This window comes from Rhipicephalus sanguineus, chromosome 1, assembly GCF_013339695.2.
Source record: "Rhipicephalus sanguineus isolate Rsan-2018 chromosome 1, BIME_Rsan_1.4, whole genome shotgun sequence".
Classification (NCBI taxonomy): domain Eukaryota; kingdom Metazoa; phylum Arthropoda; class Arachnida; order Ixodida; family Ixodidae; genus Rhipicephalus; species Rhipicephalus sanguineus.
The window spans coordinates 175485609-175510211 of record NC_051176.1 but is presented as its reverse complement, the minus strand read 5'-3'; the positions used below and the strand labels follow the sequence as shown (position 1 = coordinate 175510211).

The 24603-nt window shown below is 44.8% G+C and overlaps 1 protein-coding gene across 2 annotated transcripts; it reads right to left on the bottom strand.

Annotated features, from left to right (window-relative positions):
• Positions 1 to 458: 458 nt before the first annotated feature.
• On the bottom strand, positions 459 to 15797 carry LOC119402698 (N-glycosylase/DNA lyase). Of its 2 annotated transcripts, XM_037669806.2 has the most exons (8): positions 15532 to 15795; positions 14838 to 15221; positions 14408 to 14495; positions 9345 to 9536; positions 2173 to 2317; positions 1760 to 1809; positions 1554 to 1691; positions 459 to 521 (listed from the first exon to the last, which is right to left on the bottom strand). In XM_037669806.2, the coding sequence occupies exons 1-7, from the start codon at positions 15741 to 15743 to the stop codon at positions 1611 to 1613; spliced, it is 1152 nt and encodes a 383-aa protein (XP_037525734.1). In that variant the 5' UTR covers positions 15744 to 15795; the 3' UTR covers positions 459 to 521; positions 1554 to 1610. The 2 variants fall into 2 exon arrangements, with proteins under 2 accessions (XP_037525734.1, XP_037525737.1); XM_037669809.2 differs by lacking the exon at positions 9345 to 9536 and having other exon boundaries at positions 15532 to 15797.
• Positions 15798 to 24603: the final 8806 nt, after the last annotated feature.

The window sequence follows — 24603 nt, the reverse complement described above, 5'->3', positions numbered from 1 at the left end:
TTTTTTATTTCTTTAGATAAATGATGCCATAAACCAAATAAATTATACTTCCCACTGCGCCCTATAACCTTTTGTGACACCTCGAGATGGTAGTGTGATCTTAGTTTTTACTGCCCAATTTTTGACACTTCTCACCACAGCAAACCTAATGGACTGCTGAGAAATGCCACAGGATTTCAGGCTATAAACAGTCTCTAATGAACACCTTTTAATCATACCAATATGATCAATGACTGCATTGTCACAGCAAGGACATTGAAACTTCTTCAGGAAAAGAAGGTACACTTTCTGCCAGCTGTCATAATCATGATAGCAGGATCACAGGAGGAACTGACTGAACAGTTATTGCCATTCCAAGGGTTCATCTGACTACAGAGCCCAGTACATTGTTATTAAAAATTAGATTTCTGCTTGCTTTTTGAAGATTGTCTACGAGAGAGGGAAAGAAAGGTCGTTCACATGCTTGGAATAAAATATTTATTTTCAACAGGTGTCCCTCCTTCATCCCCATCTTTGTTTTCCTGTAAAAAACATCAGCAAGATTTCATCAAGGAGGAAGTGGAGTGTAGGAGGATGGTGATATGTTGTACTAAGAATACAAAGCGTAAAATGTGCATTATGCAGAAGTACAATCTTGGTTGTGCACAGCTTAGCAAGCTACATTCTGCAGAGCTGCAAGCCAGGCTGGCACAGAAGCCGATGCACAATCTACAGTGCCATCACATGGAGTTTAAAGGAACCCTGAAACAACTGAAATGTTTTTCAAAACAGTATATTGCTTGCAGCAACATTCTTGTTGGTCAACACGTATTGTGGGGCTAGTTGGCTCAACATGGCTGCAAAACGGTGCCAGAGATGACAACACAAAAAAAAAAAAAAAAAAAAAACACACCGAGACAAAAGCTGCTCCAACAATTGAAGTTTATTCCTCAACTTGGCAGCATGAATACTGCCCGAGAAGAATAAACAGAAGATAAAATTCAGCGTCTGCACTACGAAAAGATTTTTTCAACTGTACATGCGTACTGCACGTGCATGGCAGAACTCGATCAGAAACAAACACTGTTTTCTGATAACACCACAAAAAGCATACTGACAAGATTCCTCAAGATTTCTCCTCTCTGAAGCTTCCAAAATTTCTCTGTCACCTGATTTGCTGATCTACATGTAATACTAGTCTATACATCCAAAAGATGATACAGCTTTTATAAAAAGCCGACTTCAACTTCCCTATGAAGATGAGCCCACTAAACTTATTACCTTAAAATTACCAGATTTCTTTTAAAATAGTGACTCATTATTTATAATGTATCAATTATGTATCATCAGCTCCGAAAGTTTGTTTACTTTTATACTAGGAATGCAGTAGTCTTGAGGCTTCCTTCCTTCCCCCCTCTGCCCCCACTCAAGATGTTCTTACTAAGTTATGCTATAAAGCTTGTACAAGTTTCAGATTTAGTGCTGATTACAGAAAAGAGTAATAATATCTGAAGTGAATACTGCCTTTATTGATGAGCGGAGGACTGTGGACACTATCAAGAATGGAGGATTACCTTAGCACATTCCCAGGGTGGATGACACCATGGAAGAAAATAACCTTGTCTGCTGTATTAAGTGGCACCCTCTTCTAGGTTTCCAGATTCTGATGGACTGGACTTCGTATGTTTCTTCAAATCAGAGGTGAACAGCACCTGTACATTAAGCCATTTTGTTATTACAAATGCAGAAAAACTTACGAATGACATAGATTACCACTCACAGACTGTGCCCAGCCAGCATAGGGGCCAAAGCGTTTCCTGAAGTGGTCACCTGAAAAAGGTAACAGAACATTTTAAAGAGATTTATTACTAGGCCTGTTATTTCATGCTCAGCTAAATACCTTAAAAAATAACTAAAGTGGTAATTATATAGCACAATATAATCCTAGAATAACACAATTCAAACATAACAGCACTGCATGACAAGGTATCTGATGAAACGCAGTGATTCTGCAAGTAAAAATATTTGTCGTCTGAATGCTTTCAATATGCTAGCATGGACAAACATATTGTAGGAATGCAGCGAAAACATCGCACAAGAAATTTTCCAAGACCCTTTCTTTGTCAACATGTCACTCACCAGCAAATTAATAAATATATATCCCACAATCAGTGAAATGCAAACCACACTTGCCAATTTCTTTATAGGCAGCTGCTGAAAGATTCTTCAGGGACCTAAGGTGGGGGAGGTAGTGACGAGTAGCCATGCGCCAGACATGCACATCAATTGGCACTGCCTCAGTCTTGTCCAGAGCCATCAGGCATACACAGTCAGCCACCTGGCACACATGAACACATAATGAACAATTAAAGAATAGAGCCACAGTGAAAGAATGGAACTTATTACTGCGTCAGTTCACAAAAATGAATGCAAACAAAGACACTGCCAGTAACACATTTTCAACTTTCATCATTGGTACGTGGCAGCCTATCCACACGTCAAAGTTTTAGCATCATGTTACATGTTAGTGTTATAACTAGGGGTGTGCGAATATTCGAAATTTCGAATATTTTTCGAATAGTCTTTGCTATTCGATTCGCAATGGAATTTAACTATTCGAACTTCCCAAAAACAAATACAGTCAACGTCCGATTGAAAGTGACCCCTTCAGATTTTCAATATGCTTCACCTCATCACACTCCAGTATTGCGGCAAAGCTGCCTTTCAAGCTCCGTTAAGGTCGAACTTTGCCAAGAGACAGTCAACGTCCGATTGAAAGTGGTCCCCAGATTTTCAATATGCTTCACCTCATCACACCCCGGTATTGTGGCAAAGCTGCCTTTCAAGCTCCGTTACGGTCGAACTTTGCCAAGACACAGTCAACGTCCGATTGGAAATGGTCCCTAGATTTTTCAATATGCTTCACCTCGTCACAACCCGGTATTGCGGCAAAGCTGCCTTTCACGCTCTGCTACGGTCGCAAATGTACTAACTCAAGAAAACGCTAGTTCCAACATGGAGATGAAAGATGTGGCAGAGGTGGGGGCTCAATTAATGCTGTTTTGGACCTGAAATTTGGGCAGGAAGTCCGAAAAATCGGAAGCCGAAGCTTTTTAGCATCCAAAATTACAGATGTTCTTATACATCGATGTCTACGAGGCAGATTTGGAACTCTGGACTTCAAGGGAGCACACCCTTGTCCGCCACATCAGTTGGGCTTCCACAGAAGGTGAAACAGGAGAGGCTGAGGAAATGGCATCTTTGCCTACCACGTGTAAAGTGTTGTCGGCAAGACTTTGGATGCACCAAATAATGTATGTAAATAGAATTCGGCCTCTACATTGCCTCATTCTTGATATAAGACAACTATGAAAAACCACCCTTCCAGTGCTTCATCAACCTAGTGAAAAGAAACATTTTCATGTTGCTATCTCATAAGAATATGCTTAGGAATCCTCTTTTTCTGCAAGTTCGCTTCGAAGTATTCGAAAAATATTCTAGAAATATTCGAGAAATATTCGATTCGCACTCACACTTCAATATTCGAATTCGCTTCGCACCCAAAATTTTGCTATTCGCACAGCTCTAGTTATTACTAATACAGGCTACCACAGCTATACTCTACGTCACAAGCTGGTTGCAGCAAAACATAGTTCTATATGTAATATCCTTATAATTGGCAAAGTTAAGACATTTGCATTCAGCCTTTAACTATTGTATGGGTAACCACTGTGATTGTGGTGACGAAGCAACATGGAAGTGCCCATGCAGACACAACTGCCTGCTTCGACCCGAACTCGCGCTTCCTACTTGCTCACCGTCCTGACAGCAATAAATGAATGGTGAAATCGGCTATAGCTTTGTGTCATCTACTACCGAGGACAAAGCATTGGGTATATTTTATCCTTATTACTGAGCACGGTTGCTTGTTCAGACACACTTGCTAAGCCTTATCTCCGAGAATTTGAGGATGGCTCTTGGAAACAATGCAAAATAGTCACGAATACATTGTTGTCCAAGCTTCAGGACACAAATATAAAGCAAATAGAAGCATCGCTTTAGAACTTACGGGCCACAGAGCATAATGACTTGATAAATTTAAGGTGGAAGGCATCGACTTCGATGGTGCACACATTTTTTTTCTCCGGAGCTGCTGTCTGCTCACTTTGCTCGTCCAATGAGTGCATGCGCACGCCACGAAGATGATGCGGTGCAAGTGAATACATCTTGAGATACTTCCGCTCTTCTTATTGGCTAATTAGACCTGCTGCCTCCACAGTGCTGCAATCAACTTGTGAGATGGACTATATATACGCAGTCTACCACATTCCAGTATGTTTACTAGGATAGAATGTTTTGTCATTATTGAGATCTGTTTATGGCTTTCATATGCTGCTAAGCCTACACAGGTGTCACCAAGGCAGGGAAAAGTACCATTTCCACCTAGTACATGGCACAGCAATGTTGCAGTGTTAATAAAAAGCTAAATGCCGCGATGCTTTCAGCTAGGTGGAAATCAATTACTCTTCCATTCCTTGGAGTAAATTCTCTAAGCCTAGCAGTGTTAAAACTAAAGCTGACGCTAACATTTACAATAATGACAAAACATCATTTACAATTTGTCCTCAGAGTGAGGTCAGACTAGGTGATGGCTCATTTTACCATTTATTTTCTGCTGTAATGACACAAAGCAAGTAATATTGGAAAACTGAGATGACATTGGACAGCCTGGCTAGTGCCATGTTCTTATGCAGTCCCAGTAAACTTGCTCTTTTTGAATAACTCCACACATGCACAGTCATAGCAGCTGGTATCAGTAACACTGAGTAAGGCAGTGATGCTATGCTAAACCTGCTAATGCAAGCTTTTGCATTTAAGAGTCAAAATTTCAGATGATCAAGTATCACTGATTTGCAGGGCCAGAAATGTGAACAGAGAGCTCCCAGAAAGTTGACCCCCTTGGATGTGCACCACTTAAAGAGCCAGTAAACAGGCTTCAACTTTTTTTTTTACAGCTCCCAAACAAGCTCGCTAATTCGTGCAGAAGGCCAGGACGATCACATTTCGCGAATCCATTTCGAAAAACAATTCCCATGCACCTCTCCTGCGCCTGACCAGTCCTTTTCACCCGTGCAGTGACGTAATCTTGCCCATGGGCAACATTACACAGTATTGACTTCATTGATTGGTCCTTAGCACTATGAAACGGCGCCTTGGCCCTGCAGTGATGCAGTTTTCGCCTCGCAGTCCGCATTTTCATTTTCCTGTGGTGCCCTCTGCCGTTTTGGTAGTGCCGAAACTACTGGGACAAGTGGTATCGCCAGAGCAAATGCCTCAGAGTTTAAGAGGTGTCTCGCGACTTCACCGCTGGGGAAGGGTGCATGTGCCATGGCATATATTTGTTTACCTTGCCAGTGCCTCGCGCCGCGCTTTCTCACTGCACCGCTCTGACACGAGTGATACAGAGGAAGCCCTGCTCGGTTGCTGGCTGCACGCCGATGACGTAATAGTTGACGTCGTGTTGCGTTGCCGAAGTGGGCGCAGTCACGACAAAGGGCTACGCCTAGCCCTCTTCGCTGCCGAGGAGGGGGGGAAGGCCGAGCGAGAAACCAAAACCAGCCGAAACGGGTTGTTCTACACCCTGTAACTTCCTTATTATAGCATTTATTTGCAAAATTCTTGTGGCGGCATGTTCACACCGTACAAGTACGTAGTTATCTCTCCATCACAAATTTTGGACTGCGAGGTTGTTTACTGGCCCTTTAAAAGAGCACTGACACAAAATTTTGAAGGCGAGATAACTTGTGGGATATATTTGTGTGGACACACACGCATCTACAAAATATTAATGGCTAATACTATTACCTAGAACATATTTAATATCAATTTTAAAGTGCGTGTTGCGCAACTGCATGCAAAACGCCCCACCTCGACACATTGAGACCAACTTGAGGAAAAACTGGTATGGCACAAAGAAGACGGGGATGAAGCGAAGACACAAACTGACAGACACGGGCCCCAACTTCCAACTGTTTATTATCAGAAACCGCACCGATTTATGTAGGCTGCCGAACAAGGTAATCTCATAACAGAAATTGAAACATGGCAGAACTAACAATTCATCATCTAAAACAGAGTCAAGGCATGCGCTGGAAACTGCACTAACACGAGCTGTGAAAACATGCCAGCACACACTTGGTTTTAACGTAAACAACCAAGAGCCACTTGCATCACGAATTTGTGTAGGCTGTCATGATTCTTGCGAGAGCTCTCTCCTAGCAAACCTTTTAATGGAAAGAAGGGGCACCTCCTTTATGGAGTTGCACAGGAGTAGAAAGACTGAAGTCGTTGCCTCAGCAGTGCATTCTTGGGAGGTCACGCATATTTACAACAACTCAGCGGGGATTGTAGGAGCACCCAGGGAGCCTTTGTTGAAAAGAGTTGTCAATGCGGTACTCACGTGAACACAGTTTTGTGTGCTCATGTAGCCAGCTATGTTTACAATGAAACCACTCTGGGTCCCACCTAAGTGCTCCTTGAAATCGAAATTGCAATTTTTCGTTTTCATGGCATGCAGTGTTAAAACCCTTCACACACTGGAGCCAGGAAACACGTATAAAATATTTTAGTTTGATTTTAAAGTTTTCGTAGCCCAGCATGTGCAAGCCAACCCCATCACAATGGACATTATAATAATGTGTCAACACAGTCCGCTGGGTCTGCAAACTCTACGTCCTACATGCAGCCGAAATTGTTGTAAACACATGCAAATGACAGCAGACAACAGAGTTGCTGTCCCCACGTGACTTATACCTACGTCAGACTGTGCTGAGGCGCCACTGTGAAACCACCCCTTTGATACTGAAACCCAAAGTGGTTTTTTAAGGTAGTGGTTTTAGAAGACAATACAGATTTTTAATAAAAATCCTATGACAGTAAGGCTCCTGCCATTTTCACTCATGAACTCCACATCGAGGCGGAAATACTTTGCCACAATTAAAATGACACTGTTGCCACAAATTAACAAAACTCGTTACAGTGAAACCTCGGTGATACGAATCTCACAGCACCACCAAAAATATTCCTATCATCCGAAATTCGTATCACCAGAAAGCATGAAAAATTAGCGTGTGACAAAAGAAAGCTGGCGTACATATTCATTTATTGTTTTTCATGGCCGCAGCAACGTCAGGAAGAACCCTGAATGATTGTTAGTAAAGTTTTTAGATGTCCGCAATCATACCAGCACTCGTAAATATACGGCCCGTACACGCGTATATTTCATTAATGCAATAGGTTCGTTGTGACCTGCGACAGCAGTAGCCCCTTCCAAATTTTAGTATGCTTTCTTGCACGACACCGGAGTGCTGCAGCGAAAGTAACGACAGTAGCGCTTTGACGCGATGGATCAAGGCCACAAAATTACAGAACCACGGCCCTGTGTTATGATTTTGTTATCGCGGAGGCGTTGGGGATGCTTTTTGGGAGATTTACGGCCGTGCCCGCACAAGTGCAACCTCAACAGTCGCGCATGTTGACGTTGTGACGCCTGAATCCTCCGCCAAGACCGTCCTCGCCTTCTTTTGGTCCTCGTCCACCTTTCATAAGATGTCTGATGCACGAGGCAGGCACGTGTAAACACAGTGCAACAACAGCAGCCCGGGTCTATGCGTTAGAAAAAAAAGCATGGCGCTAATGTCCTCTGTAATCTAAACGCGAAGGCACACGGAGGCACATAAGAGCCTCAAAGATTCACGCACACAGAGTCGGAGGCCGTGACGCGTCCCTGAAGTTTTTTTCTGACCGTAAGAAAAGTGTTTTTCTTACACCGCGATTTTGACGATTTGGCGGTGCGGCGCGTATGCCCACGCTAGCGTTCCCGCGCTTGCACGTGCTTGGCACGTCTTCCGCGACAGCGCGGACAGCACCTCTTCGTACCCGGGCGGTAGCCTACGTTCGTATCAAACGTCGCTGGGTGAAAATCAGTTCGCAACAGCCATATTCCATTATATTGCAGTGCAATGGGCCTTGGCCGGGACCAACGAAAAATTCGTATCACCCCAAAATTCGTATGAGGTGTGATCGTATCACCGAGGTTTCACTGTAATTAACTTTTTAATTATTGACCTGAGGGCAGGTGTTTATATTACAAAGTCGTAGTGTGTGCCAATCTATGACATACCTATTTCTTAGAAATCACAAAAGTTGCACGTAGTTCGAGATATTCATCACCAAATTTCAAGGTCGAAGTCGAAACTGATCGCATCCGGCGCGCACGAAGCACCACCGTTCTGCTACGTCAGACAGGAACTACCCGTCACACGGGAGTGACGAAATTTGAATGACGGCGCGCTGCAGCTGTATGCTTCCGTGAAAAGCTGCAAGCCATCTCACTTGTGCCCACGCATCGCCTTGCTTTTGCGCGTAGTGTTTGGTGCTTATCTGTTTCTTTCGAACTGTGCACAAGAAAACTGCAATATCAACATTTTCTTTGTCTGGGAAGCATAAAACTCAGGGGTGACCACTGTGGCGCTTCTTATTGCTTACAGGCAAAATAGTTTTTTGCGCCTCTTTATAGTTTAAGAAAGAAAAAGATAGGCACCACCCATCGCAAGCAAACATTAAGCTATCTACTGGTGCATTTCAGAATGCTTGCCAATTTTTCTAACCAGATTCTGCTTTGGCACGCCTTCATTCAAATTTCATCACTTCCCTGCCACGGGTCATTCCGGTGTTCCGCTGCGCTTTTTGTGCGCCAGGCATGATAAGTTTCGATTTCATCCTTGAAATTCGCTGATTATCTTGAACTATGTCGAACTTTTGTGATTTCTTAAAAAAAAAAGGTATGCCATAAATTGGCACGCACAACTTTGTACTATAAACACCTGCCCTCAAGTCAATAATTAAAAAAGTTGAGTTTTCGTTAATTAGTGGCAACAGTGTCATTTTAACTGCGGCAAAGTTTTTCCACCTCGACACAGAGTTCACGTGCGAAAATGGCAAGAGGCTTACTATCACAGGATTTTTATAAAATATCTGTATTGTCTACAAATAAAACACCCTGTATATTCAATGCATTCTGAGGCCCCACAATACTCTTTTTGGTGTTCACAACACAAGTGTTTTTATTTAAAGCAACACTACAAAAAATTCTAAAATTCGTGTCGGTACTTCTTTAACCATTAGCAGCAGTGGTGGTAGTACAGAACACCACAGGTAAGGAATGATCAATCTATATTTTAAAATTATTCTTCTAGAAATCTCGCAACATTTACAGTGTGTAATATAGTGCTACTGCTGCAGTCATGAGCTGAGCCGAAGAGCATGACTGTTAGACGTGGCCAAATAATTTCTAGAAATCGTACCTTTGCACCAACACCAGGAAGTTCAACGAGTTGACGATGTGCCTCAGCATAAGGGGCACCTCTAAGCGACTGCAACCACATAGGATCCCGCGCAGCAAGTGCCTTCGCTGTGCCATGCACATATTTTGCTCTGTATCCAAAACCAGCAGCCCTCAGCTCCGCCTCAACCCCTTCTCGGTCCATCTGTGCTGCCTATAAGGACATGCCACAACATGGCTTCATTTTACAACATGTAATGTGTATTGAAAATATACTTCTCCTAGAACAACTCACAAACCACTATCAGTGCCTTGTAGGGTTTTTGGTTAGTTTCACGAGTGAATATCAAGGGCATAGCAGATTTTATTTCAAAAAGGACAGGGGTGCCTGCACCCCGATGGGTTTGTGTGTAATCATATGTGTACTGGGCGCCCCAGCTAACGCGGACCAAGATTTAAAAAAAAAAACATATGCTTTAAAAAAGTTGTACCTGTTGTATATTAGTGGTAGTCACATGTACTTACAACCTGTATTATTTCATTACTAAGTATTACCTATTTAACTTTAACTTTAATTAGACAACTTTTTAATTATTGCTTGAATCAGTAAAATATTAACTTTAATTTGTAGCTGCCTCAAATAATCTCTGAATCAAGCATTCATTTTGTGCTGAAATCTCCCGAGTTGTTTCTTCAGAGAAAATACATAACACCGTGAGACACGCCAAATATAAAACAGACGCTCGCTCGCACAGTGCTACTTAAACGCTTCCAAGCATTCTATGGTTGATACACGGCTGCATTCATTCATCGCTTCATTGTATACGGGTCGACATTCTATGATGGATGGACACAGCATAAAAACTTGCTGCTGACGCGTCCATCAAACAGCGTCAGCAGAAGAGAAACTGACACAAGAGTCATGTGTCAGTTTCTCTTCCCACTTGGCAGCTGGTGGTCTGAGAGTACAGCACCTCTTTCCCGATTGGCCCACATTCTCTGGTCCTTTCTTCATGGTACCTAGTACTGTTATGTGGTTGTTCTGCGATGTTGTACCACCTTCAGAATGAGCTCAGGTTGAACAGATCTTAATGTTCTTCACCAAAGTACACCTGCCATTGTCGTTTTAAAGGGACACTAAAGAGAAAAACAATTTTTCTCAGATTAGTAAATAACCCTTTCATAATAGTAAAAGCACAACTCTTCTAGCGAGAAGCTTGAAAGGAGAGAAAACATGCATCATGAAAGCAATGCCACCTGGCAGTTCTGCACCAACTTACTGTGATGTCATTCACTTTGACGATGTCTACTAGGGCATACATAGTCCTTAATTGGTAAAAATCAAGTACATTGTTCTCTGAGGGGGTCAGACTTAATGCATTAAGTATCAGGAAATTTCGTTGAGCCAACGTGGCCAAAAAAAAAAAAAAAAACTTTGAAATCCGTGACGTCAGCCCAAGATTCACATGCAGGGATTTTGGCACAAAATTTAGAAATTAAACGTTGAAACTTATTTTCTCTCCTATTAATAAAACCTGTGATAATGAAATTAACGGCAGTAGAGTTTTCATACAATAATTTATCAGTCTAATTGATTCACTGTTTTTCTTTCATGTCCCTTTAACACAGACACAGGTATTTATACATATGACTGTATAACACTACGTTGCAGATGACATCACAATCCATGCTTCCCTTGGTAATGCCTGTTTAGTACTTATAGAAAACCCAAAAATAGGCATGCCAAGAACACACACTGAACCGCAAAGTAAAACTCATGCTTTTGCCGTTATAAGATCACAGTCACCGTCGTCGTGCTGCTGTGACCATACATACATGGCCTTGTCACACACATAACTTCCCCCCTTACATAAAATGCTGGTCTACCTGGTTATGCTTCACAGAACTCCAAACAATTCTAATTTGCCAGATACCTGTGAAATGCTTCGATTAACATAGATTCCCACAGCAGAGAACTTTCATAACTTTTTTTGTTAAAGGAGCCCCGCAACACTTTTTCAACATGGTTGGAAAATGCTGCTGGTTGGTAGTCGAGGCTCCTGAGAACATGTGAGCCAAACATTATAGTGCAGCACGTGACCTGGAATTTGTAATTCGCAAGGTCAGCTAGAAACAGCTTGCTCTTCTCTCGACAAATGATGCCATAAACCCAAATGACTGTGCCATAAACCCAAAGTCCATGGCCATTGGCTGATTCGAGCATCAGAGGCGGCATAGTTACCGCGGCCGCCGCGACGAGCCCACTTGTGATCACAATGAAACTAAGCTGCGCATTCGAAGACAGAAAATAAAGAAGGAAAAGTGCTCAAGGTCATGACGTGCACTGACGAACGGATGTAGCTTCTTGACTCCCTGTCATCCACCCCCCGCAGCTTTCAGCGTACTCGCTGGTGCGAAAGGAGAGCGAAAGTGCTTAAAGCATGCGACAAATCCCTGTAATTCTACTCGTACCTATTATTTATGATACCCTCAGGGTCAACAGACATTACAGAGGGGAGTGGTAAAACATTAAAAATAAGATTGTAAGTACAAAGAGGCAATACAATGTTTCTGATTATGCAATAATAGTTAATGATAGATACAATATAGCATCAATTTACAGCAGAAATACACATATTAGGAAAAATAACAGGGTAATGTTTCTAAATATACAATAATAACTATTAAAAATGCAAAACACAACAGGTAACAGTGCAATGTTGTTACTTATACAAATATGGCTATTAAGATGCAAAATACAAGAAGGTCTTACAAAAAATTGGTTAATAAAGTCAGAAATACGTCATGATCTGAAATTGTTACCAGCGATGCACGAAGGCAATTCCAATCATTTGATGGGCACAGTATGTATTACTGACAGAATGATTCAGTTTTACACGACGGAACGCCAACCTTATGAGCATGATCCAAACGGTGCAAGGCATAATGAGGAGGAAGTATTAGCAAACCACATAGGTAGTAATGATGATAAAGCTTGCGAAAAAGGGTTAAGTGGAGCATTGTACGATGAGAAGCAAGCGTAGGTAATTTAAGGTTAGTTTTTGTTAGTGTGATGCTCAGATTTCGATTGTAATTAGGAAGTATAAAGCGGACAGTTATTTTGTACCATTCCTAGTGAATGCACCAAATTATTATGCTACAGATCCCAAACCGATGCAGCATATTCAAGTTTAGCACGAACAAGTGTTTTATACAGCATTAGTTTAACAGATGAAGACGATTTTGCGAAGTTATGACGAAGATATCCAAGCATGCGATTAGCGTTAGAAACAACGTAGCCGATACGAGTATTCCATGTTAGGTTGTTACTGATATTAACTCCAAGGTACATGTATGAAGTTACAATGTCTAATTGTGTATTATTTAGGTTATAAACAGGGAAACTAGTGATTTTCCTAGACACACACATTAATTTACATTTTTTACTGATCAATTCCATAAGCCATGTATTACACCAGTTAAGGACTGCATTAAGGACAGATTGAAGAAGGGCAACGTCATTAGGTCCAGTTATTCCACGAAAAATTACCCAATCATCGGCAAACAGATGAACATATGAGGAGACACAAGATGGCAAATTGTTAATATAAGGCCTGACCACATGTACGGGTTGCAGCGTGTCAGCGCGTGACCTTTTGACGCGGCGCCGCGTGAAAAGGTCACACACTGACATGCTGCAACGCGTACGTGTGGTCAGGCCTATAAATTAGAAAAAGAAGTGTACCAAGGATGGAGCCTTGTAGTACTCCAGAATGCACTGCACATTCTTTGGAATTAGTTCCATTAGCCGAGACAAATTGAGAGCAGGTAGTGAGGAAACTTTCAATCCAGGTTACAAGGCAGGGATCAAGTTTAAGTAGTCATAATTTATAAATGAGCAGTATGTGGCACACCTTGTCAAAAGCTTTAGAAAAATCTAGGAAAATACAGTCGACCAAAGACCTGTTGTCAAGAATGGTCTTTAGTTTATGTACGAATAGCGTTTACTGAGTTTCGCAAGAGTATGATTTGCAAAATCCATGCTGCGATTGTGTGAAAAATGAATGTGACTAAAAAGTTGGCTAGGTGAGAAGCTAGAATGTATTATAATATTTTATAGGGTATACTAGTGAGCGAAATAGGTCTATAGTTTAAAGGAGAATGCTTATTACCTGATTTATGGATTAAAACTACCTTCCCAACTTTCCACTCAAATGGGAGAACACTGTTAAGAGACTTGAAAAATTTTAGTTAGGATTATGGATGAATAGCAAACAGTGCTTTGGAGAAACTTGACATTTATCTGATCACTACCCGGTGCTGAGGATGGTTTAGTGCCTTAATACTGCTTGCGACACCATCATAACTGATAATGACAGGAAATATTTCATCGCAGTCATATGGTTGTATAAGGGGGGGAGTGGCATGAGTGGGTAAAGAAAAATTTTTTGAGGAAACATCATTTAGTATGTTGGAACATTGGTCGGTCGGTACAGCGTCACCGCTAAGATCGTTAAGTACTATTACATCGTCACCTTGAGGATTATTAACGTGCCAAAATTTTTTAGGGTTAGTCTTTAGCATGGAAGGTAAGGTGTTGCCTAGGAAACGATCTTTGGTGACTATTAAGGCCTGTGCATATTCATCAGCACTCTGTTTGCAAGCTGACCAATGAGCACTGCTATTACTAAGTTTAGCCAGATTTTGACAGTTTTGCAGATTTTGACAGTTTAGCCAGTTTGACAGATTCTAAAATTTTTTGCGGCAGTTGATTCTTGAGGCAATTAATTCCTTTCATGAAGAAATTCGATGATTACTTGGAAAAGTGTTGCAGGGCCCCTTTAAGCTAATTTTCATCAGCAGCTGTGCCAGGGTTCCCAGTGATGCTGGCACATTTAAGAATGTTTCTGCCTAGATACTTGTATGCCTCTAATCTTAAGTCTTGACTGGAGCTGACTAATTTGTTTCAAGAACCCTAGCTTTTGCCTTGCACTAGAACACACATTAGCTACACATTTTAACAATTAGATATCATAATAAGGCATATATATACATTTTTGTGAAATGTCTGCAGGTATTACATACCGTAGGAAAGGCATAAAAGGACCCTTCTTTGCCATCAAGAAGCTTAGTTCCATACATGGTGCACAGCTTTTCAACCATAGAGCTTATGCTGAAACAAAGATATAGTGAAGAAAAGAAAGTGACGTCACTGAATGAAAATGTGCAAGTTAAGGTTTAACATACAATTCAACAAAGACAACAACACAGAAATAAGCTTGCTATCGTGGCCCACCATCAGAATTTTCTTCCGTAATGCTTTGACAAAAAACTTATACAAAGCTGTCATTGAGTTGTTCAAAATTAAGTAGATGAAAAAAATATATATACGTCTTAAAAATATGGAGGGGCAAACCTAATGAGCACATGAGTAAGGCTCAAAAGAGATAAATGCATCCAGGCACCAGGGGCATTTTTATGAAGGCATGAAAAGTAAAAATTACTTGGGACTAACCGAGTGATGTTGTTGTTGGATGAGCAAATGAAGGCCATCAAAGCCTCTAAGGGCTCCTGTCGCAGCACTCTGATTCCAGGGAGGTAATTGGCAGTTGCCTTGAATGTAGGGTCCACATTACACCAATCAGTATAGAGGTCTTCCAAGTCAACTTCCAGCTGAAAGTAGTCTCTCAAGAACTCTTCATTTTCTGAATTTGGCAGATTCTCCACGCGTTTCCGTTTTCTGCTGCGAGGTACTACGCGTGAGTTATCAATATTTGGTGAGCATAACCCATTATTGACATTAAGCACCCGATAATGGAGGTTTCCGTCGTCGTCCTGTCTCAGGCACCATACCCTGCCCGCAAAAGTGCTAATCCACTCAGAGTGATGCTTCTTCCACCTGCACGTAAAAAGAAAGCAATCAGGGCCTCTTCAAGGTGATGAGCTTGTCTGCATTTTCATTCCGACTGCTACTGTTCACATGTGATGGACTGTTCTACAGCCAACCACATGTGAACGGAGAGTTTTAGAAATCGCAGTAACAAATTTACCACAAAAGAACTCAAGCGGAGGTCCGAGCTGTCGAAGTTCAGCAATAGACATCTTATCACTTACCATCCACAAACTCCTGTTGCAAGTGCTCTGTTTCGTCAGCTTCATAGGCGGCATGCAGAGTAATGGCTTGCGCATATGTGCGATTCAACACTTACCTAAATGCTTGCCCACATGTTAGCGTCACATCCAGATTGAGTTGTTGTCTGCTGCACTTAATTACTCCTGACAACACCATGTTAACTTTTATGATGAATTCTAGTGCACTAAAGGTTCGCCACAAAGTTATCTTTGCCCCTTCAATAATTAGGCAAACAAAAAAAATATGCCGCAGCTGTTTGAATGGCTCGAAGCGATGAGTCAAGCACATGCACCAGCAGCACAGACCATTTTGGAAAAAAGCGCGGGCACCAGGCGCATGCGGCGGAGTCGGCGGCTCGGCGGCGTGCGCAACAGTTGATGCTGATAGCGATCATGATCACGATTATCGAACCATGGTCCCATGGTTGCCATGGTCGAGCGTTGTCATAAAACTGATAACAGTTCGGGAATATTATGAGAAACTCTATGGTTCGGAATGCCTAAAAATTACCGACGATTACAATACTCATTAATGCGAAATTTGAGCGCCATTCTACGCTTGTTTTCATTTACCTATATTGAGGCGAGACGCAGGAAGTGCACGACGCATGCACGACGTCTAGCGCTACGGTACAGTGTTACGGTGACGCCGGCCGAAAGCACAGATTCGCCCAGCGATAGTCAAAGCATGTTGAAGTTCGACTATACCGAAAGCCACGCTTTACGCTGTTCGCGTTTCTTTTCATCGAGACAGTACATCACCACGAGCACGAGCCGTGAGCTGGTATGGTGGCGCTACTGCTCTCGCCCTCTATCGGGCTAGCGGCGCACTGTTGGGATTGTCGCCTACGGGCCCGCCTGCATGTTTCAAGGCGGTGGCTACGGTTGCGGCGGCCGCTGTTCTCCAAGAACTGCCACCGTAGTTCTTTTTTTTTTTTCTGTCTGCGTGTGTAAATACGCTGTGCTAACTTATGTTTATTTATGTTTTTCTTCCTGCCTGAAAAACCTCTCAAACTACAGCCGAAAAACCAGCATGCAGCGACCCTTATTAACGTAAGCATTCAACAAAACTCCGTCCCCTTCTGGCCTCAAGCAACACACCTCTAGGGTGTTGCCTCAAGCCATTCGAGAGAGAGAGACCCCTCTCAGTCCTTCTGTTCGCTGAAAACCGAACTGCGAGCTCTACCAACAAAAAAAAAAAAAGAAAAGAAAAAGCCGACAACACAGCTGCTTGCGCCGGAAACAAGTTCTTTTGCGTCCCTTGGATACCACGCGGGGAACAGTAGACCACCCCCACCCCTCCTCCAACACACACACACACACACAAACACGCTCACAACGCACGCACACACACAGGCGAGCGCGCACACACATTTTACAGACAGTGAGACTGCAAGTGCAAGCGCCCATCAGTTCGGCACTGGTTGTCGTCTGCTAGGAAAGCGCATCGCCAGCCATGGCCGCCAGCCCGTGCGTGAACGTGAGGACAAGAAGCGACGATCGTGTGTTGTTCTGCGGTTTCCGTAGGATTGAAATTGCAATAACGTGTGTTTCAAAAGGAGTTCTTGGTCGCTTGGTACGAAGTTGCACGCGAGTGGTCAGTGTGTGGTCTGAAAGAAGAATTGATGTGCACGATGGAATCTTCCGACATTATTGGGAAATGCAAAGTGCAGTCGAAAACCGTGGACTACGACGTACGAGTGGAGGTGAGCTTTTGATTTTTCAGTGCTCTACGTGTGCTGAGCCATGCCGAACTGTTTTCGTTACCAACGAAGAGGACGCGGCAAATTTGTGTCTGATTCCGCACCGGCTACCCTTGTTCGCCGCTCTGGCTGGCAAGAAATCACGCGTGAGAGCAGAAGACGCAGACAGGCACATTGCCCCTCTGGGTGGCCGTTTCCAGCCTGCTATCTTCCTGTTTCTTTGTATTGTATGCTTGTGTATACGTTTAAAATAAATAATAAAAGGCGAAAAAAACGCACGAGAGTGGGGACACTTAAATTATGGACGGAATTCGAGGCGTTGCTTACGCAGCCCCGCACAGCTGCGCTAGAGTTGTCTTTCATTTTCGTCCGAGGTAACCCGCAGAATTTTAAAGCTAATTGCTTCCGACGGTGTTCCTACAGCTGTTGTGCCAACCATGCACGCAGAAGTACGGAAAATTACCGTAGTTCTGCGACGTTTTTACGTCCTTTCGGCGAGGAGCCATGCGTTTCTACCGTGACTGCGGGCACGGGAGCAACAAACGACAATCCCAAGTTTTCCGCCGCGGCCGTCCGGTGGCGCTGCCTGTTCGGTTCAAAGCTGCAGCGCACTAGGCCTATAGTCTTCCTGTCATCAGCCTTGATAAACCGTGCAAATCAACATTCTGGACGCGGATGCCGGATGAACCGATGCAGCCATCTGCATCTGAATTTTGCGTGTCCTCGTGCGTTCGCCGAGAAAGTGCATTGATTCATAAAACAGTGTACCATAGTAAATAGAGCCAATTCTGCGACGGTCATCAAACATCGAATATCAAAGGGCCTGTAGACAGGACCACCAGCAGCGCTGTAGCAGTCCGGCTGACGGGAGGCCAATGGGGAGGCATATTCGCTTGCCGACTCGGCGAATTCATGGCATATTCAAACGGCGCGCCAAACGGAAAAACGCATGACGTCACTTCCGTGCGGTGCAGGAGTCGTTTCTGTGTGGGAGCGGCTCGTGCACCGCGCGGCGCAGCAGTCTCTGCCGAGATAAGGTCCTGCCGAGAAATAAACAGCTACCACCAGCAAGCCGTTGTTCAATTTTTCGATTCACCCGCTTTATCTGACGTACCCACCTCCTCTGACATCGGTCGAAACTCTTTCGAGCCGTGCTCCCAACTAGGGCTGCAGAAATACCGTGTTTTTATGTTCTCAACTTGTTAAAGAAATGCTTGGTGTGATTCAAGTGCTCTTTCTGTACCGCCCAGTTACCATGCACGCGCTAACAAAGCCTGTTATCGTTAGCGGAAAAAAAGAAAAAAAGGGAGAGAGGAGAGTGTAGGAATAAGAGAGAAGCTGATAGCTCAGCTCTCAAACATGCGCAGTATATTTCTGAGTGAAGAGACTACATATATGGCGTTTTTGTGTTGCAATAAACATCAGTTAGAAGTAGCGCTCTGTGTGTCGTCTTCTTGTTCCCGACGCTCAACGCAAGAACGGGCTCCTAAGAGCTGCGCTAAAAAAAATCATGTCGAAAATACTTGAAAGGCTGACGACGTGTAGCCTGTATAGCGCTCGGGTAGTAATCGGTCTTGCTCTGCAGTTGGGCGGTTCAAGAGAGCAATGTGCACTCTGAATCAGCATCTGGCAGTTGGGTGGACGATGCTTTCGGCCCATTCTGCAAAATGTGGTTGCAAGATCTGGCAGCCACCAACGTATACGCATCGAGAGCAGTTTTGGGAGGTGCCACCGCAGCTGTGCAACTACACGACGAACTAAAATCACTTCAAATTTTAATTGCTAGTGGGCGTCACGAGTAATAATGACATCTATTCTCGCACAATTAAGGCACGTTTTCCGACGTGTTATAGTTAAAGAAAGGGTCGCAAGAAGATGCCATGTTATACGTCCCAAAATCACATGATTAGGAGGGACGCCGTAGTGGAGGGCTCCGGAAAGTTTACATGAGCATCCAGAATTTGCCTCCATCGAAATGTGGCCGTCGCGGCCGGGATTCGATCCCGCGACCTTAGCAGTTGAGCCCCGCCATGAAACACAAAAGAAGCTATTTCACGTCTAAAAAACGTCTTGAACGGCTAGTTGAAAGGGCTAATAGATGAGTTGGTCAAGACATTCGGTAGCCGTAGACGGCTATCCGACCGTAGGATAGCCGTGCTAATGAGACGCTAAAGCTGTCTAAAAAAACGTCTCGACAAGATCAAACTAAGACGTTTTTTAAACGTTTTCGTAATTTTGCTGTAATGGCTTTAGAAATAAAAAGCTACTAAACTGTCTTTGCAGCATGTTTGGTCGGCAGCCTGACGGCTACCGTACGGCTACCATAGGAATTTAGCAGGGGCGTAGCCAGAAATTTTTTTCGGGGGGGGGGGGGGTTCAACCATACTTTATGTATGTTCGTGCGTGCGTTTGTATGTGTGCGTGCCTATGTACGCAAGCAAAACTGAAAAATTTCGGGGGGGGGGGGGGTTGAACCCCCCAAACCCCCCCTTGGCTACGCCCCTGGAATTTAGATAATACAGGGACTCAAAAGAGCTCTTCTCCCATTTCCTATGTCAGTCATCGTGCAGGTGACCAATCATCAACGTCACTAACTTACCTGTTCATCCAGCCATGTTCTCACTGTGCCGGGAAAACTACTTCAGCACACCACGTACATATATCCAATTTTCATATAGAACACATCGGTTTACTATTGAACAAATAATAAATCTGAACATGCAGATGATGAACACGTGCTCCATAAATGACGTTTAATGTATGGCGCACAAATAATCGTGCTTATCAGAAGCAAGAAGTTATGCCAGAATCAAAGCGCAACCAAATGTGGCACAAAATACGACAGAAGGTGACCGCACAAGGTGAAGCTGATTGCCGCGGCAGCAACATAAATTGAAGTTCTGCATGAATGCACTCTGCAGGTCCCGTCAAAGAAACTGCATTGGCTTCCACACTAGCTGGCGCGGTCTCAGGCCTAATGTCCTGTACAAACAGCAGTGAAGAAGCTGCATACAAGAAAAATTACAGCATTTCCCGCTAAAGGGGACCATGAGGCGATGCGAAGCCGGAGCACTTGCACGATCGCGTTCCGTTGGCGTTCGTTGGGCATGCTACCGACCTCGCGTCGTGGAACGCGAAGAGGAACGCTACGCGCGTCGTGTCTTCCCTCTAGCCTGGCCGTTAATTCTCACAGGGCGAGCGGGTAACGCGGTCGACAGGCGCGCGAGAGGGGGCAGCGTAGTAAAGTCCCTCTATCTTTCAAAAGTAGCGAGAGTCTTGATCCAGTCGCCGCGCACTGCGATAGATCGGTTGGCGACACGTGACCTTTCCGCCTTCGCGCCCCACCCAAAGGGTCCAGCGGCGGCAGCGCTGTGCCGGCGATAAGTACGGATCACTGTGTTTTCAAGCGTGGAGTGGGGCGATTTTAGCAAGTAGAGAGTACTTCACGCGCCTTTGTCGCATTGTTGTTGCAAACTAGAAGCGTTTATGTACCTGAAATTGAGTGCACGCAGGAATTCCGCGTTTGAATTTAATGTTTGGAGCGTGAGGTGCTCGTATGTCGGGTCTCTATGGCTTCTGTTGCCTCCCCGCGCGGAGGACAGAAAAAGTTTTTCTTTCTTTCTTTTTTTATCGTTCCTCGCGGTTACAAAAATATATGCTGAAGGAAGGCTGAACAAAATCAGTCGCAAGAAATTTGTGCCCACAGAAAACACCTGGCTATGCGAACTAGGTGATTTTCTAATGGTTATAACTTCAAGCAGCCTTTTGCCTGGCTGGCGTGCTTTTGTTCGTGCATATGCATGAGCATTATCTTAACAACGATACGGGACCTTACAGCGTAGGAGAGGAGAGAGAGGGGGAGGGGACGCACATGCGCTGGCGCTCATCGCGGCGTTGCGCAGGAGAGAATTTCGGCATGTCTAGCCCGCGTTTCAGAGGAAGAGTGGAGAGGGGTAGGGGAGAGGGGGAGTGGAGAGGGTATGCGCAGTAAGGGTGGTCACGCCGCACACCACCACCACCACCACCGGTTTGAACTCCGCTATAAGATGCTTCGCATCTAAAAGCAAGTAAGCTAGGTATGATTTACAACAAATAACAGAGCATCAAGTCATTCTAAAGACAGATTTCCAATTACAGATGTGATAAAATGCTGTCATGTATTTATAAACGACAATCAATCATAACTGCACTCACAAAGCGAGGCAGAAGCGTTGCGCTTTGTCAGCGACAGGCCGACATGGTCGTAAGCAAGCAAGCGCTCGCTCGCACGCACACACCCACACACGAGCTGTAACAAGCTGTAACCCGCAGAAGAACAAGATGACCCAAATAGCGAAATAGGGCGAGTCACGGTTCGCAACGGCGCGTCCTCCATATATAGTTTCGCATTCGACCAAGGTTCAACCACCAGCCAAGAACTGTCATATCTTAACGTCTTAATTACAAGATAGCTAAAAAGTTCCGGCAGTAATGACGAAAAGTCGGGCGCACTTAATTTCACTTACCGAAAGAAGTACGTTATCAGAATATAGCTGCTTCCTAGCTGCAACGAAGGTGGCCAGAGAACATGAGGTGGCCAGCAGATCCGGCCATTGTTGTAACGAACCGTCGGTAAAAACACACAGTGAGCTTGTTTCACGAAACACTGACGGAAAATATGCGGCAAACGGGAGGCATGAGCACGTTACTTGACGCCTGATAACAGCTAGTGCACCGTACAGAAAAGCGATGACCGCCGAGCTGGTGTCAGCGGAAAACGACGCCGACGGGGCCTCCGCAATCGCCGGTGCACGATCGTGAAGGACACGTTTCAACATGAGTGCCGACGAAGCATGCAGATTACACGGTGCGCTGGGTGCGTGCCTGCGTTTTGCTCCTGTTGTCAGTCGCTGCTGTGCGAGCGTGCCGCTACCGCTGCTATAGAGGCATTGTTATCAGTTGATAGTAATATACACAGGTATACACCGCGTTGCGGGGTGAAAAACCAATTATTTTGGGAGTTTTGTTGTCTACTTCACTTGTTTGAGTAAAACCGACGGTCGCCGCTCTTTTGACACGCCGTTTTGGCATATTGGCCCTTCTCGACAAAACATTCGAAGAATCATTGAGGTAGTCGTCGTGCACTCGCACTTTCTCAGACAAAATGTCTAAAAAATGTCTCGAAGTAGACGTTATGAACTTGTTTGGCAGATAGACGCTGGCTATGCCGTAGCTGTTTAAAATGCTAATAAACAGTATGCAAACACGTTTGAGGCGCAAATGCTATATGCTCAGTGATTTCACTCCTGCGCCAACTGTGCCAAAGTGCGCCAAATTGTATTTACTGCGCCATCCTGATAATATCGACGAAAATTGCGCCAAACTGCGCGAGAGTCTGGGTTTGGGGGCGTCTATCACTGATCTCCACTTGGCGTCTATCACCGGCGATCGCACCGGCGGCGCGTCAAAGTATGTGCAGCTTGATCTTGGGGCCGTCAAAGTTACAATCAAGGACCAATAATTATTCCGTTGAATAAACAGCGCTCGCGCATGTGTGCCGAATAGGCCATGACGCCATGCATGGTGCCGACGCAGCTTTTGTTGTGCAAGTCGGCTCGACAGCAAAACACGCTCTCCGCAGGTGCTCGTGACGTCTAGGCCGATCGGCAGCGTGGAAGTGTGGCTGCGATTGATCGGCGGACGTCGCCGCTTCCAGAAACGCTGGTGATAGCTTGTTTCAAGCGTCGCACGGCACGTAATGAAAGCAATGCTCATTAATAACTACACGCGTGCCGCTAAAAGGTCTGTCACTTCTGTTTCTGGACATCGCGGAATCAAGTCTGGGATCACTAGCAATAGGTATATGGAACAATATCGAATTCTTCGTGCTTCGCGTCTATGGAAGAGCACGTGAACGGTGCGAACGCATTGACACTTTTCCTCAGATATACTTTATCCATGGGTCTTCATACAGAAAGACTTTTTCGTAATTCCTTCCACCAGCACATCCGGGTTTGTAATCACTCTGCGGTAAATACCCCTAAAAGGCCCTGCCCTTTCGAGCTCGTCAGTGCTATAGGGTTCCGAAATGAACTTATTGCTTGCTTTTTTTAAAGGAAAGTCACAGCTCCACCGCAAGGATGAAGCAATGAATGCGATAGCATGAATCCCATCTCGCGTAACTCTACGAAACGCTAGAGTAAGCTAATACGGCCGTTCCAGGGAGAGATGCTCTTTCCGCACAGTGTCTTTGCGTTGAGAGCGCAGCACGTAGAAGAGCATACGAGCCGCCCGCTGATGGCTGCCGAGATAGCGCGCTGGCCAGCGATCGCCACCGCGCCCTTAGAATCAAAGTTCAAAGTTGCTACTCGAGCGAACCTTCCCCCTCCCTTCGCGTCTTTTCATGCTCGTGCAAGACGGGCGGGGCGTTTCCTCTCTTTCGACGGCAGGCCGCCCGAGCGGGGTGATGTTGCGCATGCGCCCTCCGAGCGACGGAAATGGGCCAGCTCGTTCGATCTATCTTTCGGCCGCGTTCGTCGGCCCCGCTCGCGCGCTTTTACTCGCGGCAGTACGTACGACGCGCGGGGGGATGCTATTAATTTGGACTTTATATAGGACATGACGGCAAAAACCCGTCGAGAGTATCCATATAATTGCTATCGCAATAAAATGTCATCTCATTAATAAAAACATGCCTCCTGGTTGGAGCAGCCGCAACTGCGTTTTAATATGTGCTGCTGTCAGTAGCGGGCCCGTCGCTGACGGCCCACTGTGAAGTGGCTACGCCGTGTTACACGTTCGCTCCTCGCTTTCCAGGGTCAATAGCTGACGGTTAAGAAAACTCAGTTTCGCTTAAGGGTGAAGCAACGAATGCGATACCAACAAATTGTATTGTTATACGAAGTAAGGCTAGGAGCTAACTCTTCTGAATCTGATCTCGCCTAACTCCACAAAACGCTGGTTTAAGAGAATATGGTCGCTCCAGGAACCGAAGCGGTTTTCGGGCTGTGAGTTCTGTAAACGCGAAGTAGGCGGTGAAGAGAGAGAGAGAGAGAGTAAAACGTCTTTATTGATGTTTGCATGGCAAAGAAGCGCGTGGGAGGAACCCCTAGTCCGGGGTCCCTAAGATGACTCCAGCGACGAGTCGGGCCCGCTGTATTACAGCTCGGAGGACCTCGGGAGGTCCGTCGCGGAGAGTATCATCCCACAGCTCCTCGTTACGTAAGGGGTGAAGGAAGACTGGTAAGGGAGGGAAGATGCTTGCAGTGCACTCAATTGTGACATGGAAGGTCGTCGGTGAGTTACCGCAGCCGGGGCAACGGTCTGCATAGCAGTGCGGGTAGAATTTACTTAGTAATACAAGATTTGGAAACGTGTTGGTCTGCAGCTGGCGCAAAGCTAACTGCCTCCTCCCGTGAGAAAGATGGCGGTGGCGCGCTGTAAGTGCGACGGTCGTGCGTATAATAA

Bases quoted from the DNA above. Each gene is read 5' to 3' on its own strand.
- LOC119402698 (XM_037669806.2), bottom strand. From the start codon at position 15,743: ATGTGCTTGACTCATCGCTTCGAGCCATTCAAACAGCTGCGGCATATT. The intron at 9,537-14,407 runs GTATGTAATACC...ATGTCCTTATAG, and splicing joins CCTTTTATGCCTTTCCTACG to GCAGCACAGATGGACCGAGA. The intron at 2,318-9,344 runs GTACGATTTCTA...CATGTGTGCCAG, and splicing joins TTCCTGGTGTTGGTGCAAAG to GTGGCTGACTGTGTATGCCT.